Source organism: Microtus pennsylvanicus, chromosome 12 (assembly GCF_037038515.1).
Source record: "Microtus pennsylvanicus isolate mMicPen1 chromosome 12, mMicPen1.hap1, whole genome shotgun sequence".
NCBI classification, from domain to species: Eukaryota; Metazoa; Chordata; class Mammalia; order Rodentia; family Cricetidae; genus Microtus; species Microtus pennsylvanicus.
This window is the reverse complement of record NC_134590.1, coordinates 33,476,933-33,494,942: the sequence shown is the minus strand read 5'-3', so window position 1 is coordinate 33,494,942 and position 18,010 is coordinate 33,476,933. Positions and strand designations below refer to the sequence as shown.

Here is an 18,010-nt window from a genome sequence, read left to right as displayed (position 1 = left end):
GTCCACATCCTTCTTTCCTCCGGCTTAAAACCTGACTCATAAACATCTGTGTGCTTCATTCTCCCCTTAGCAGCATCCCCAGCCCTCATGGCCATTTAAGCCTATGTACAAGGTCAAAGTTTTCTTACTCCAAGAAATGAATAAATAAACTAAAAATAAGTCTCAAGAGTCTACTAAAAATAAGTCTCAAGAGTCTACTTTCTCCAAGTTCTCCAGGTAACAAGAATGCTTCCTTCCATCTTTTGGGTCCCCTAAATACCCTGTCTGCTTATGCAACATAGCTGTGGCACAGCTTGATTTGCATCTCAGCCTTTTTCCAGTGCCTGAAGTCTGTGATGAGGAGGCCACAGAGAAAAAAATTGTTAGTGACAACAGAACTCCTTGTGGGAAGTTAAAATGTCTCACTTGCTCCTGTGACCCCTGTGAATGTTTTCCTGCTACCTCTAAACTCTTCAAGAATCTGGGGTACGCTCAGTTAGAAGGAAGAAAATGTTACTGTGTTTCTCTTAATAAAAAAGAAATAGGGAACAAATAATTAATGACAAGCCCACATCTACTTCTGCATCAAACAGCATCGACTGCCCATTGAATGCCATAAGACACACACCCAGCTAACTACCGAGTGACCAAGGCAAGGTGTGCAGCTGTAGGCCAAGCGGGAGGAAATGGTACTTTATTTGGTTTATAAGAAACTGAGAGGGGGTGAGGAGAGGGAAGGAAAAAAGAGGAGAGAGAGGGAGGAGGCATGTTGAGGAAGAAGGCAGTTAGGGTAAGCAGAATTCTTTACAACAGCAATAGGGCCATGGATTTTCCTAAACCCTCACTTATATTTAGAGCAGAAGCCGGTCAAACAGACAGCATGTTCACAGAACACACTCCAGTGAAATGAAACAACCCACAACAACAATCTTGCAGGAGCCCGGAGACTAGCAGCTTTATAGAAATCTTTTGCATTACGTTTACAAGATCTGTAGCAAGGAAACCCTTGACAAAAATCACAGAAGGTGCCCCAGACAATGAAATCAGATACGATCTTACAGGGAGATACATCAGAAGCTGTGATTTGTATGGTAAGGATCACAGGGCACAAGCTGTCATTTTTCTTTTGGCGGAACTGCTTAGAACCAGCTGAGGAAGCTGAGGGCCAGATGCGCAGAGAGCGTATCGGGCCACCTAAGAAGCAGGCCTGGGATGGGCCCCAAATGTAGTGCCCCAGAGAGCAGCTGCATAAAAACGACCCTGTTCAGTTCCTCGCCTTTCTGTTCCTTTCCAGATTCCTCTCAGAGGTTTTCGGGACAGAGTTTTACTTAGGAACACTTACTTCCAAGGAACACCCTTCCTGAGAATCTGTAGAAATCCCTAGGCAAAGGGAAAGAACCATCATGGAACAGGAAGGAGAAGATCCAGGACAGGCCAGCACACAGTGCCTGAGGCTACTGGCTGCCACAGCTTGCCCTGAAGCTAGAGTTTCTTAGCTGTAGTGACCCTACACAATGTGGTCACCCATGGATACTCCGAGGGCATCAGCAGCAGGTCTAACCAGCATTGAAAGAAACAAAGCCTACTTACACTTACTTATCCAAAGCATATTTTGGTGTTTGGGCCCAAACACAACTAAGCATCTAGCTTTCTATCTAGTTTTGGGAACCTATTAACATGAGAAGAAAAAGTGATAAACTATATTATGAAGAGGGTTTAGCCCCAGAAAGGAAGAACTAATACATAGAAATTCTGAATAACACCAACTTCCAGGCAATATTTAACAAGGCATTTTTATTCTGGGATGAATATGTGTTTCTTCAAACTTCCTACACAGAAATGCTGACTTCCTATGTGATGGCGTCCTAGGCGGCAGGACCCGCGTGAGGTCGTTAGGTTATGGAATCTCTCTGGGATTTGTACATGGCTTTATAACAGAGATTCCGTGACGTGCTCCTTCCTCCTGCCACAGAGGATACAGCAAAAGGACACTGTGAACCAGGACACAGGCCCAGGAGACCCCTAGCTGCTGGCACCTTGCGGGCAGACATTCCTGACTCCAGAATGTAGAGAAATGGATCTTTGTTGCCGAAGCCATCCCATCTGTGGTACTGTTCTTAGAGCAGCCAGACGGAACTAAGGCAATTCTGTTACACTTGGATTTGTTCTTTTGTCTTAATGAATTAAGGAAAACGGGCATATCAGTGGGAAGATGCAGCTCTCATTTTGGTGAGAGTGGACTTCAGATTAGGAGGACTGTCCTTCACAGCCGGTATTAGAGCCCAGTGCTTCAAGTTCACTTGCTGTCCTCCAAAAGAGCAAAGTCTAGCAATAGGCTGATTAAAGATGAAGACTACCCAGCTGAGATGTCTGGCAGGAGGCGGGGCCCCTGTGAAACAGCTCTTGGGAGCCTGTCTGCAGGTGAGCACAGATGTCATCCGCACAGAGGCGGCTGCCTGTCAAGGGAGACGTGAGACGCCGGTCGGGGCTTACATGTCACTGCAGTGTATTAACAGCGTCAAACGAGTGAGGATGTCATATTGTGAAGAACTAAGTTCTGGGAGCTAAACATATGCCATGGTTCAACATGGTTCAACATTCAAGGTTTCCCGCAGTCTCAGATGGATACAGAGTACAACAAAGGCCATCAAACCTTTCACCTTCTGTAAAAAGGAAAAAGCAGATGTTTTGAGAAATTCATGATAAAAAAAAAGGAAAAAAAATACTGAATAGCTTCAAACATTAACTCAACACCTTAAGACCTCTAAATGTGTGTGTATGTGTGAAACAAAGAGAGAAAGAGAGAGAGAGAGAGAGAGAGAGAGAGAGAGAGAGAGAGAGAGAGAGAGAGAGAGAGAGAGAGAGAGATTTGAGATTCTTGCTGGTCTAGAACTCAATATATAGCCCAGATTGGGCCCAAACTCGTGAACCTCCTGCCTCAGTAGCTCCAATGCTGGGATTCCAGGCGTGCACTACCACGCCTAGCTCAAAATCCCTTTTGGGTAAGATGAGGCAGCTACGTAAGTCAAGAGTTCCAGAAAAGATCTCCTGCTGTGATAGAGCCGTGTCCTCATCTAACTCTCATGGGCTTGACTCTCTGTACTCATCTGACAACCTCCCATCAGGTGACAACCTCCCCTGGGGTGGCACTAGAGCAATCTGAGCTGGAGCCTGGCTCTGCCACCTACTGACTCTTTCCTCAGGCAGGATTCTTGGGCTCCTCCGAGTCCAGTTTCCCCCTACTCATCAGATTGGATTAGTGCTAACTTCCCAGAGTGACTGTTAGGATGCACTGTGCTGACTTCCACTTCCTCATCGTGGAGAAAGCGTCCTGCCAAGTGCTCGTCACAAAGCTGACACCAGAGTTCTTTCCCCTGCTCTGGCATCAGGCGCAACAAGTTACCTATGTGAAGAGACAGTACCTCCAACTGCCAAGCTCTGTGGAGCAACAGAAAATCCAGTAGGCGCAGTCAGTCCCGGGCTGGGGTCACTTTAAACGTTCTTACAAAGTCTCCCAATGACAATATTCCCATCTACCTGTGGCTGCTAAAACTCTACTCTCCCAACATGTCTTCTACTGCATAAACATGATCTGTAAACCCGACTGCCCCCCCCCCCCAGTTCTAGCACTGAGAACATCACCTCTTCTCCAAGGGCATGCAGCTCCTGGTGCATGGTGGGAGGAGAAATATTTATATAATTACTATCTGTTTTCCCTTAATAATTTCTGCCTGAGGTAGCATGATCTGATACAGCTCATTTCAAAAATCACAAGGTAAAATGGAGTTCCTCTGCCGTGATTTGTGTTTTATTGTGTGAGTGAATAAATTAATACATGTGTTTGTGTAAAACAGTCCACGATAATCCTAAGGCTATTTCTCCAGCGTATTCTTCAGCTATAGCACCACTATGGCAATTTTCAGGCACCGAATAGTTCTTAGGCACAGACATAAGTGTCACCTGGACAGAGGGGGACGTATTCTACTTTGGATTTACTTTAATTCACCATAATTTAAGAACAAATATTAAAAAAGAACACAAATAAGAACTTGGTATCTAAACCTATTTTATTAGCTATTTTGGTGGCATGTGATCCTAACTCATCATCACTTAGAACATGAGTTTTATGACCAAATGCTTCATTCTTTCCCGCTTTTATGCTCTCCAAATGTTCACACCCTAAAATTGCAAATTAGCAGAACATTCCAGGAACATTTTTAATAACATACTCCGACTACATCAAGTATGGACAATGTTAGCACGTTCTTAAAGGGTGAGTTACGACTCCTGTAATAACAACTTGGATAAACCACTGGGTATTACTTATTTTTCTACAATGTGTTACTGATTCAGTGGAACAGTGGACATTCCAAATACGCCTACGCAATACATATATCAACTGCTCCTTCAGCTACTGCAGGCAATAGTAAAAGGATATACACCCGAGAGTAGAGAGAAACTACATGTATATACAATCGGTCTGTTTAGTATGCACCCCAGTCAGGAGAGCTAGTGCTCTTTGACATAGTTTTTTTGATAGAAAACCTTTGGTGTTTCTAAATTCCTATCCTAAATTAGAATATAATATTTAAAAACATATGTGTATAGAACCAAACCAATATAAAGTAATTTTTCCAAAATGCGTAAGGGCAGACAGAAGGTGAAGTCATTAAAAACATATGGTCAGAGAGGTCCTCCAAAGTAGCTCAGTGGAAGGCAGCCAAACGAATGCATTTCGTCAATATATATCGCTGAAGATAATGGGGCGGGGGAGGAGACAAAAAAAATCGCATGCTTTGTTGATATACAAATATGGGTTTTCCTGAAGGAGGATAGATGTGTAACGCTGTTGTTGAGAAAACAGTTCAATCTTGCAGAGGGGCTGTGCCATCTGAGAAAGGTCAAGGGTCACAAAATGGAAACAGGTAAGAGGAGGAAGTCGGAGTGCTGGGTAAATTGCACTCAAACCTCAGTAGAGGTTTGAGACTCGGAATTATGATAGGTTCCATAAGGAAAATAATTCCCTGAGAGCATCAAGTCTTGCTTGGAGTCCAGGAGAGAGGAAGAGAGAGGAGTGTTGAATGCGTAGCCAGCCTGTGTTTTGGTGTCGGGGTCGGGGTATGCAGTAAAGAAAGATCAATCCAGGAAAAGGAAGGAAGAATGAGATGGGGGAGCAATTATATAATTTAAATAGTTTTGTGGATAAAGGCTTTTACCAAAGCCTCCACGGTAATTATTTCAAACCACCACTGAGAGCCTCCTAAACACTTATTTTGAGGTTGGTATTAAATATTCTCCGGCGGTGGCTGAGACTCAAACACGAAAAGGAAGCGTTCTGGGAGGGATGGGGTCGGCAGACATCCAGTCTCTCCGAGTGCCTTCAATTCAGCCAGGAAGAGGTTGCTCAGAATATACCACTGGTTTTCTGAAAATCAGCAAATTACCAAATCCACGGTCTGGAGAAGGTAAGTTCTGAGGCCTATGAGAAACTGTTCCCCAGACCCAGAGAAAGCTAATGACGAACCCATTTGCTTAATAATTTCAATTAATGAACGGAGGAATATGGAAGAATCATTATCTGCAGGACTTTCTCAGGGCAGAGCCCAAATACACACTGTTCCTATTACTCCATGTCTTAAATAACTCCTGTGTACAATTCTCATACGGGCAAAACTGAATTCCATGAATTTTCCAGAAGGGCATCCTCCTTTACTTGCCCTGTGGCCCTGTGGCCCTGCAGCTGAGTGAAAGAATTAATGAAACAAGTTGGAAGACGCGGCAATGATTCTCAGGATGCAGAATCCTGTGACTGAGTCATTTTGTCACTAGAGAAGGTACAGTTATTTAAGGATACATCCCAACTCAGACTTGAGCACACTCTGGACTTGGAGTAGCTGGCGTGGAACATCAGGAGGGACACTGTGATATCCAGCATGTGAGCGCAAAGGGTCCATCTGCAGTGTGGACTAACGGCCCCGGACCCACCTACAGGAGCAGAGCGGGCAATGCCTCTGGGTACACCTGGCACCCCGCCCTACCTACAGGAGCAGAGCGCAGTGTCTCCGGGTACACCTGGCACCCCGCCCTACCTACAGGAGCAGAGCGCTATGTCTCCGGGTACACCTGGCACCCCGCCCTACCTACAGGAGCAGAGCGCTATGTCTCCGGGTACACCTGGCACCCCGCCCTACCTACAGGAGCAGAGCGCAATGCCTCTGGGTACACCTGGAACCCCATCAGTCAGTTTCTCACAAACTGTTGGTTTTAATGCTGTTCTGACCCGCCCAAGGTCTGGGCAGGAGAGATGGGAGGAAAGTGGAGGGCGAGGAGTGCGCCCTCAGAAATGTCAACAGTTTGAGGGGAGAACAGCAAGGGAACAGCATGGTTAGAGATCACTTATCTGTAATTCTAGGTCTCAGGGAAGAGTGCAGATGTTTAGGCCGAATGAGGGAAAGAATATTCAGACTTGGGGGTGGGAGAACTTCTTGAACCAGAGACACTATGAATCTGTGAACAATTTCACTCAGGGTTCTTTCTGTACACCAGCCAGTCTCGCTGCAGCGTGTTTAACAAAAGGGGACACGTTTAATTCCACGAGACCAAACAATGTGTTTGATGAGACTTTTTCAACTACATACTCTGGCTGCCAGCGGATACGGTCTTAAATTAGAGGCATGGAGCAGAGACGATTTGTTCAAACATCATTTTCACTTTTTACTAATGCTTTCATTTCTTCCTGGGGTAAACAGTGTGAATTACAGGATCTAAACAATCTCCCTACCACGGGGCATGACAGGAAAGCTTTAGGCTTCAGATAGAGGACATGAACACCTCTAACTACCATCTGAAGACTGCGACCTCACACTGAAAGAACTTTGCTAATGGTAAGAGAAACAGCAGCCTAGACATACCAAAACCGGCAGTGGAAGGGAACTCGGTGTGGTTTCAAACCTGTCTAAGCTAGTTTTCAAAGCAATACAAAACGTATTGTATTAGACTCAGGGGACATATCAAAACAAAACCTGAAGTAGCTCGCATTTTCTTCCCCCTGCCCCTTCTCTTCTGGAATCAAGTCAATGATTTGCTTATTCTGGATTTCTTTCAGAAGCCATTTATTGGTGGCTGGATCCCAAAACAGTGAGGTTTGTCTGCATAAAACATGTAAGACGAGCTTAAAAGGGTATAGATGACAACTTCAGCATTCATACCTGGAATGTCCTGTATGTTATAGGAGACATTTTCAGGTTAGAAAATCAAATGAATAGGAAAAAAAATTAGCAATTGTTGGAAGTGTTTTCCTTTACCAAAGTGATGGAATTCTGTCTTTTTTTTTTTTTTTTTTTTTTAAATGCTTGGTGTGGCCAACATATATCAGAGAGGAAATACTGGGATGCATAATCAAATTTATGGCTGGTTTGGGGCCACATTCTCTAATTAAATAGAGACATGTTAAAAAGCTGTGTAAAGTTATCTCTCATGGACGCTCTCCTCTCCCACAGAGCAAGAAGCTGTGTAAAGTTATCTCTCATGGAAGCTCTCCTCTCCTGCAAATAATGCTGAAGAAATCGGAGCAGTGAAGGCTGCGGTCACAGCGTTTCTGGAATGCTTACCAAGGCAGGGTGAAGGACCAGGGGAGGGTAAGGGACCGTGGATGAGAGGATGGCCCTGACCTTTGAGCCTGGCTTGAAGCCTCTCTTTCGCCAGCTAGCAATAAAACATTCAAATCCAATTAACATTGGCTGTGAAAGCTGCCTATCTAGAGAATATTTTATATAGATTTATTTTCAAGAAGGAATGTTAAAGTAGCAATGAGCCTATGAGTCCACTACCTTCCTCCTTTCCCAGTGGTAAAATCACAATATACTTACTAGAAATCTCAGACAAACCCCTTTTCTTCTAAAGCAAAAACAAACAAACAAAAAACCAAACAAAAAAGAAAAAATAAAAAAGAGAAAAGGAAAGAAAAGTGACAATATCAACGTCTTAACATCCTTGAGGAACTCTTGTAGCTCATGGGGGACATTTTGCGGACTGTGATCCCTACCCAAAGCACCCCAGAACAGCCATGTAATCTCATTCATCGAAAAAGAAGGGGGCAAGATAGGAGGAAGTCTCAGTAACTCTCTGAGATGCAACCCAAGAGCCAACAAAATCGCCTCCTGGTTATGGCTGCGACATGAAAGGGTCACTCTTGGGACACACGCCCACACCAATGTGCGAGGGTGTCTTCTTTCTCACTCTATTAACTCATGCTGAAATCTCTACCAAACCCCCAACTCTGTCTTTACCATCTCCTCCTGAGGTTCTTCTCTGTGGCGAGTCCAGAGATTCAGTTGCCCTGGACTGTAAAATATTCCTCACCGGCTCATGTTTTGAGTGCTTGGTCTCCAGGAGAAGGTGTTGTTTGGGCAGGTTGTAGAACTTCTGGAACACGGTATCTAGCTAGCAGACGTCTTCCACTAGGGGCAGGCCTTTGAGTGGGAAAAGCCTGGCCCAGTTTCTAGTCCCAGTTCTGCTTCCTGTTCTACCAAGACAGGAGGAGAAGCTGCATCGTCTTGCATGCATGAATTCTAACATACCCTCACACTATACACTACGATGGACTGAAACCACGAGCCAAAGGAATGCCCCCTCCCTACCCCCCGGGATTGTTCTGTCTAGTATTTTGTCTTGGCAATGAGAAAAGCAACTCGTCATATGCATAGAAAGTCAGCAAATGACATTTTCCTAGGAGACAGCTGATACACAGCTTCCCCAAACACCAGGTGGGGTCTCCTGACTAGGCTGTGCGAGAATGTCTGTAACAGCAGAGACAGTCTAGAGAAAGCACAGCTAGATGAGCGGAGGTGGTGGGGCTGGTTAGGAACTTGGGAATGCGGGAGCCTTTGACTGTGAGCGGAGGGTATTTCTCTGAATAGCAATCTTGTTAACTGAATCAACAAATAGAGACTATCTCTCCATCTGTTCCTCAAGGGAAAGCCAGACAGTAGAAAGAAGGCTATACCAGAGTAGGAATGTATCTAAGAATAAGAATGTATCTTCCCCCTGGGAAAGTCCACAGATTCCTCATACGCGAGAGATGCTAGATGCATGTGAGGATGGGCACAGGAGACCCAAAGAATGATGGGCTTGGAGTTACCTGTGGCTTCAGAAATAACAGTCTCCAACCTGCCCTAAGTTTGACAGGTGAAATTGGGGATGCTGTTTTGAGTTACTGGAATGAGGCAAGCCTTCAAAATTTTTTCAATCATGCAAAAACTCGGACCAAAGCTACCAACCTCAGTCTGGAGAGATGGCTCAGTAGTTAAGAGCATATGCTGCTCTTCCAGAGGACCCCGGTTTGGTTCCTAGCAGCCGCATCAGGCGGAACATAACTGTAACTCCAGCTCCAGGAGATCCGATACTTCCGGTCTCCACAGGCCCTGGTGTCCATGTGTACACGCAGACTTACACACGTAGTTACAAACCATAAAAATAAACCTTAACAATTACAAAAAGCTATCAAACAACCACAAAAAGAACAACAAACAAAGGCTGAGCCACCCGGAAACATTTCTAGAGATCCACAGTGCTGTCACAGCAAAAAGGACTTGAGTGACCCCACAATTACCTTTCTGAATGTGACATAAACCTAGTCTTCCCACAACAAGTTTCAGTCATTTTGAGAGACTTTAATTAGAATCTGGGAAGTAAAAATAGGCCACAGTATAAGATTCCCTGGTTCTTGCCTCACAGTTTAAATGCTTCCAGTTTTTAACATGTTTTGAATAAATTATTTTCCGATAGACTGAAGGATTTCCAGGAAATGTAAAAAGGAGTCCTGAAAGAATCGGTAAAGGAACGAGGCACTTCTGAGAGGTGGGTGGGATCATTCCTGCGCCCTGGGTGGGGCAGGGGAAAAGCGTATTTCCAGGAAGCCAGTACACTGAAATTCCCTGATGCTGCTCAGCAAGTATGCAATCAGGATCCTTAAGAGGGTGGTCAATGAAACACAGAAAAATCCCAAACCATGGGAAGGATCTGTTACTGCCTAAGGTTTTCGTCAGCTTCACATGCCTTTTAATGACACTTATCCATGAACTTTTCTTTCTTTATATGTGTGGAATATGCACATGTACTCGTGTGTGTTTGTGTGTGCTCGTGTGTGTGTGTGTGTGTGTGTGTGTGTGTGTGTGTAAGCAGGAGGACATTGTCTGGATGGCCTTTCCTATTTCTCTCCATCTTATTTCTTGAGAAAGGGTCTCTCACTGAACCCAGGTCCTGCCATCTCAGCTAGGCTAGCTGGCCAGAAAGCCCCCTGAATCTGGACTTCTTTCCCTCTAGGGTTAAAGACATCAGGGTGCCACCCTGATGGCTTTTTTTTTAAGGTAGATTTTGGAGATTTAAACTCAGGTCCATATAAGTGCGTAGCAAACGTAATACCCACTGAGGTTTTTCCACACACTGAAATTATTGTTTTTGAATTTAAAAAGCTCAACAAGTCTTTCTGCCTAAGACATCTGCATTGTCAGAGAGTATCTTACTTCGCCATGTGGTGGTAATCCAAAGAAGAGGGGAATGAGATACTGAGTAGTATTCTTCACCTGTGTGTGTCTCTCTCTGTGGTGTTCATAAAGTTAGTGACATTGAAACTCAAAAGATAACAGGAAAGTGAGACAAATGTCCCCTTTATCAAAGTCACCAGAAGAAACTTTCACTTCTTTTGAGAAATAGCATCTTCCTCTGCAGCTTAGGTCAGCCTCAAGCTTGTTATCCTCCTGCCTCTGCCTCCTGAATGCTGAGATTACAGGCACGCGCTGCTGTGCCACCTGCGGAAAGGGGATGGTGTGTATGCAAGTCTTCAGAACTTCAAAACACAATTCTTTATAACAACGTAACACGAGACCTGTCTCCCCCACTTTAACATTAGTCTGGTAGAAAACCTGGGCAGTGTGTACAGCAACATGGGCCACTCATGAACGATGATCTACAGCTAGAACTTAGCACCTTATGAAAAATATTAAAGATAGGAAATGATATACTTTTATAAAAACACGCATTAAACAAAATAGAAAGCTATTGGAATAGTTCTTGTCCCACCACGCTTCATAACATCTCTTTGTATGTTTCACACACTATGTTTGCCACACCAATGCTCTGCCCAAGGTTACAGTCTCGTTATATATAGACAGCTAGACTATGGCTCGGAGAAGCTGATTTCAATGTCTAAGGTCATCATTGTGTTATTTCAGAAGTCGATTCCAGCGCCCTTGACAAGACACATGTCCATATCTTCCTTCCTGAGACAGTTATGGTCTTTGGTTTATTACTTGTTACTTGTTCTTTGTGTTCATGGACTGATCACCCCAGACTGGCTCGTTATCTGTCAGTATATAGCCTACAGATGGGCTGTTTTTCTTTCCCTCTGCGATGGGAAATATAAACAATGCTTTACCTACAGGCAACCCAGCAGCTCTCAGAGTTTGCCTGAACTCCGAGCCTCTGATTTTTACGAAGGCACTGTGCAAAGTGATGCTTCATCCCCTGGTGAGAAACAAATGAGTTCACCCCATGAGGTCTGACCTCAGACAGCCAGTTTGTAAATTCACTACTCAGCTCCCAGGGAGAAAAACCTTCCCCAGACATTGCTGGGAAGACTGGCAGCCGGGAGCGTAGGGAAATGAGTGTTAATCCACTGAGCCACAGAGTCTGGCTCCTACCCTAAACTATTGCATTCATAAGGAGGCTTCAGATATGACGAATTACCTCAAATTGAAAACTGATGCACAATTTTATTTTTTAAAAAAGGGAAGCCCTTAATTTGAAATGATGGTGACTCAGCGCTCAGGTATCTATCCGTCCAGTATTTACTATGTGTTCTGAAATTTGTTGGGCACCGGGAGGGATAAGCCAGAGCAGTCCCTGCTCGCAGCGAAATAGCATGTTCCCAGAGTCTTTCTCTCTTATTTCTTAGAAAAACAGGTAGCGAAGGTACCTTTGAGGGGCTTTTTGATTTGAGTTACCACCCAAGAAATCTAAAAAACGAAAACAAACACCACTGTCTTAACAATACAGTGTGCATGCTAGTTGGTTTTACATGGTTGATACAAACGTAGCCGGGAAGAGGGACTCTTGGCTGAGGTGTTCCCTACATCAGATTAAGTCATGGCTGTGTCTATGGGGACATTTTCTTAATTGTTAGTTGATGTAGGAGGGTCCAGTCCGGAGTGGGCAGGTATCATCCCTAAACACACGGCCTCCTCCGCTATATAACAAAGGAAGCTAGCTGAGCCAGCCAGGAGGAATGAGCTGTAAGCAACGTGCCTCCAGTTCGCGGCTTGAGTTTCTATCCTGGCTTCCCTTGATGATGGACTGTAACCTATTAGCCAAATAAACTCTTTCCACCCAAGACACTTTAGGTCACGGTGTTTATCATTGAAAGAGAAGTGAACTGGGACATTAAATATCAAATATTTTTGATATTTAGCCATTTCCCTCCAGGCTATTATTTATAGTACTTGATATCTAAAACACTTAAGGCCAAGCTTGCTGAAGAAACGGGGGAAAATGATGGCGCATAATAAAATGAAAGCAGGCACGCGGCCACATGCTAGGGAAGGGGAAAGTCCAGCTCCAGATGCGGGCAATGAAGTGCGCTTGCTTTTTTTGCATTAAGTCCCATAGGTCCTAGAATGCTGGTCCTCCTGCTGCTAGAGAAACTGTTCACCAGTGTGACGCAGGGGACGGAAAAGCACAGACTCCAGCAGGCGGATGGAGCATTCCCATGGCACTTTCCATAATGCTATGAGCACATGGAGCGTCGTTTGGGGCCATTCTCAGAGGCTCCTGAGGCACTGGGGCCCCACGTCCTTCCTCTCCTTGTTTTGGTCTTTTACATGAGATCCATGCCTCCCTACCCTTCCAAATATGCCTAGAGCCCATCACTCTCCTAGGTACCTCACATGCATGACGCTGAGGATAGTGCTCTTCATTCTGGGCCGCCGTGCTCTCTAACCTGGCCTGTTTGCTCTGGTTGGCTGGAGATCACCTTTCCAGTTCTCACTCTGTCATTTCTTTCCAGGTGCCTTGCAAGTACCATGTCACAGCAAAATAAGTGCTTTCGCATAGGCATCACACAGGCACACGCACACTGACTAAGATATAAATAAACCAAGGCACAGAAATCAAAAAGCTGTGTGCCATGTGGTATGATTGTTTTTAAATTTGTTTCTAGATTTTTTTTGTTTTATGCGTCTAAGTATTTTGCCGCCGTGTATGTGAGGCATGGGATGCCCTGGAACTGGGGTTAGGGAAGGTGATAAACTACCACGCGGGTGCCGGGACCGAACCTGGGTCCTCTGCGAGGCCTCTGAAGCTTACCACTTGTTTTTAAGGGGTACGGACCAGTGAGAAGGCTCAGTGAGTAAGAGCACTGGCTGCCAAGCCTGCTGACCTGAGTTCTAGCTCTGGAATCCAGGTGGTAGGAGGGGCAGAATTGACTCCAGCAAGTTTCCCTCTGACCTCACATACATGTCATGGCATGCGTATGTACACACGTTACATAAATGAAGAAATGTAAAAACAACAGCAGCAACCAAAACAAAAACATCCATCAGGTAGAGAACCGCTTTCTGGGCAAAGTCACACATGGTAAGATAAAATTTAGATGCAAACATAGACGGTCCTTTGTCTATGATCTGTACTGTTTCCCGAAACTGGAAATCCACACTGCATGCTTCTACTTACTCCAACAAACAATCTTTAACAAGTTACAACCTTATGTCCAAGTTCAATGTTCCCTTTTCCTTCTCCAAGTATGGCTTGATCTTTGCTGCAAGGACTTTCTGCTTCAAATAGTCTTCCTCACTGAGTGACTCATCTCTACCAGACTGTCATCTTTACGAATACATCCTAACATGTCACAGAAGCCCCAAGCAGACGTCTTCCTCACCTCTGAGTCTGTCTTGTGGACCTTGACTTTACTTCGTGTGTGTCAGCTTTTGAAAGGCAGGGCCAACTTGGTCATTGTTCACAAGATAGTCTTTTGGCTGTGCCAACCCAAAGCTAATACATAAGAAGGTGGGAAGACTCCCAAAGAGGCTCAGATGCAGGGCCATGATTGTACTGCTGCAAAACCACACACTATTGCAGGTTGTTCAAAGACTTCACAAGAAAAGGGAAAAGTACCAGGTTTTGAAGTTAAGTAATTAAAACATTTGCAATCAAGGGTTGAGGATTTCGGTCCCCTAGGCACCTTCTAAGCATTCTCCCCAGTGACTTCTTCACCATCTCGCAACACAGACGGGTGGCTTTGCAGCTTCACCCAAACCTCTAATTATCAATGCTTCCCTCTGCTTTTTGCGTCATCATGAGTATTTTAAGCAGGTGTAAACCCATCACCTCACTGTTTTGTCTTCCACCTTACATTACCAGTAACCACCTTGACTTTAAAGTATTTACAGGTCATTTGTCCTACATATTAGTCCATTAAATATGTCATCTTAGTAGTTAGGGCATCAAAACACACACACACACACACACACACACACACACACACACACACACACACACCACTAAGAGACCTTTTGCAGAGACATGGTTATTTTGTATTGGTTTAGTATCCCTTTCAATAAACTCTTTAAAACAGAAATAGGTATTAACTTTCAAAGCTAAAGGAGATCTAAAAGGCTGAATACACAAAATGCAGTATTCCATATAAATGAGCTGCAGGCCACACGCACCGACCCAGGGTTTTTGTGAAGCAACTTTTCTGTCTTATAACATTTAGGAAACCAGATAGAAGTTTCTTTAGCTAATACATGTCGTGTAAAGCGTGAGTCAGTTTACGTTAGTGCTGTCCAAAGCTGTTAAAGCACACAGTTAAAGCAAACAAAGAGAATGAAGTATACAAAGCTATCTTTTAACCTTACGCCAATGGAGTGTTTCCACAGATATCGGATATAAAAAAAAAACAACAGAAGGCATTGAAGCATAATATCACTCACATCAAGGGAGCCTTCATTTATAACGATCATCCCCATGTTCTTCTTCAGAAGTCTGCAGGAGTGTCCTAGGCAAACAATAAGCAGGCACCATTAGTCTTTCAGGAAAGAAGGAACGCTTGGAGAGCAAGGGTATGATCAAATACCGAAAGAGCATCTTTACAGAGAGGGAAGGGTAATCAGCTGTTTCCCAGACTAACAGGAAGTTAAAGATGAAACACTCTCGTTGGCCATCAGGAAGGGTGTGAGGTAAGGACGACATTTGCAGCTGCCTTGATAAACAATATGGAACAACCGAGTTTAGTGTTTCCACATCCTAAAGGCTGCCAGGCATATACACTGTATCCTTTATGGTGGCCAATATGAAGGGTAAAGGCCGGGCCAGCAGGTGTTTACAGAGAAGGTTCGGGAGGGTGGGCGACTCTCTTGGACCTGCTGGCCTCACTATCTCCCTGTCCTGGATGGTAGTGACATCATTTTCTTGCCTTTCTTACCTGACTCATCTTACACTAGCAAAAATTATACCAGCATTGTTTACACTCACTGTCGCTGTACTCTCAGTGCCTTGCTCAGCCATCATCAGAGCAGCTTCCTCCCGTAGCAGATGGGAGCCAATACCGTAGCCACAACAGTAGCCAGACATTATGCAGAGAATGAGAGACCCTGGAACACTCAGCCCTAAATGGGATGCCTCCATTAAACCCTTTCCCTTAGGTCTCAGGGAACGCTGGAGAAGAGGAAGCAGAAAGGGTGTACAAGCCAGAGGGGATGGAGGACACCAAGGAAACAAGGCCTTCTAAATCATCAGAGGCTAAGGCAGCATGCACAAGGCCTATACTGGTCTGCACCAGATGGGGTCCTAGAGATGAAGAAAGAAGCAGACACATGCCCCATTCTTAATCCAAAAGTGAGCTCCAATTGGTTAACTACTTGCCAATGAAAAATTAGTTTTTTCCAAGGGAGTCTTACTGGGGAAACAAACTACTTTTCGGGGTAGGCCGCATAGATGCCCCGCAGTAGACGGCCAGTAGAAAACAGACTCAGTGGCATCTTTGGAGGTTCCTGTCTCATAATGTCATGACAGGGCTTAAGAGTTATTTTTAATGCTCTTTTTTATTTTATTTATATATCTTCTCTCTTTTTATCCTACAGATCTTTCATGTATAATTTATAGCTTCCAGTTCAGGTGTGTGAACGATTGGGTCTCTGCATCTATATGTTTCTTGTGCCTCTTCTTGGGCTCTTTTCCCTCTGTTTGGTTTGATTCTAATGTGACAGTTTTTGTTTTATCTTATTATTATCCCCTAGAAGGCTGTTTGTTTCCTAATGAGAGATAGAAGGGGGCTGGATTCAGATGGGAAGGAAGGTGGAGAGAAACTGGGAGGAACAGAGACAGGAGAAACTGTAATCAGGATGTGAGAAAAATTCTATTTTCAAAAGAAGAAAAAAAAGATTAAAAAATTGGAATACCAGCTACCTCTCATCATTGCCATTTGGTCAAAGCCACCATCACACGCCCTTGGGTCACTGTGGCAGTGTCCTCACTGACTACTCTGCTGCTTTACTGGCTTCTCAAGACTGACTTCACTCTGCACTCAGTCTGTGTCCACAGGAAGCCCATCATGTCTCTCCCTGTGGAATATCATCCTATGTCTTCCCTGTCACGCAGAGCAAACCCAGAGACTTTTCAAGGCCTGTCTCTGCCATCCTGTCTGGCTTCCCCCTCAGCACCGGGGCTCTCTCTGGAGCAGAGGGCAGTCGATACCTCGCTACCCACAGCAAACTCCTCCTCCTCTTCCAGGTCTTTCCTCAAATGTCACCTTCTGCAAGTTCTTCCTGATTTCCCTCTGTGCAATGCCCTTTCTCCTCCCATATGACGTGTGTGTGTGTGCACGCGCACATGTATGCACATGTATGCACATGCATGCACATGCATGCACATGTATGCAGGGCTAGAGGCTGACCACGAGTACCATCCCTCAAGTGCCATCTGCCTCTCACTGGTTTGGAGCTCACCCGGTAGGCCAGGCTGAGCCTGTGCCTGCTCATTGCTTGAATGCTAACCTAAAAAAATTCAATAAATAAAATCTCTACTACTTACACAGACTTTGTGATGGGTATTCCTGGTTGTCAACTTGACTCCATCTGGAATTAATTAAAACCCAAGCAGCTGGGTACACCTGTGAGGGACTTTTTTTTCTCAATTAAATCATTAGAAGTGGGAAGACCCATGTTTACTATGGATCATTTGAGGTAGGAAGATTTCACATTTAATCTTGGCCATACAGCCTACTGGCAGCTTAGATGAAGGAAATGGAAGAAGGAAGCTTTTTGCCTGCTTGCTCTCACCCTCAATAGCAAGTTCACAGCTTTACTGACATCAGAGCCCACTTCTTTGGGATTCTCTTATGGACTGAAGACCTATGGAAACACCCAGCCTTGTGGGCTGGACTGAACAACTACTGAGTTCTTGGACTCCCCACTGGTAGACAGTCGTTGTTGGACTAGTTGGACCACAGTCTGTAATAAATTCCTATATATCTATATATCTGTGTCTCTATATTTAGAGGAACAAAACTTTAAGACTGAATATATATATACTATGAATATATATTTATTATATGTAACATATATAATGCATAATGATCATAGAATTATTCATTCTACAAATTCTGTTCCTTTAGAGAGCCCTAATACAAATTTACTATATGTTTATGGTATAGCTGTTATATTTTAAGGACAATTTAGGGTGACTGCTAAAACTAAAATGCGCTGTTAGCTAAATGTACTTGAGATGAAGAGATCTTAACAACCTTCTAAGGGTGTGGTTCCATGCTATGTATAACATGCATGTTCAATTCTGGGGAGTTTCATATGTAATGTTCATGATCAGTATATAGAAGTGAATCTTTGTCTTACAGTGTTTGGGCCATCTATCCACGGTTACTGAACCTGGAAAAAAGATTCTTCCTTTTCCATATTATTAGCATTACAGGTTTTGAACAACACCAAATACTTTCCTCTTTGTGAGACTTGTATTACGAATCACA

At 44.2% G+C, this 18,010-nt stretch overlaps 1 protein-coding gene across 6 annotated transcripts in view; it reads right to left on the bottom strand.

Annotated features, from left to right (window-relative positions):
- The window catches only part of Atp8a1 (ATPase phospholipid transporting 8A1), a 209,148-nt gene that overhangs the window by 67,825 nt on the left and 123,313 nt on the right, over positions 1 to 18,010 (bottom strand). For all 6 annotated transcript variants that reach the window (XM_075943172.1, XM_075943171.1, XM_075943169.1 and 3 more), the window contains one exon: positions 14,964 to 15,028. In XM_075943172.1, the coding sequence (XP_075799287.1) occupies positions 14,964 to 15,028 (65 nt within the window). The remainder of the gene's footprint in view (positions 1 to 14,963; positions 15,029 to 18,010) is intronic.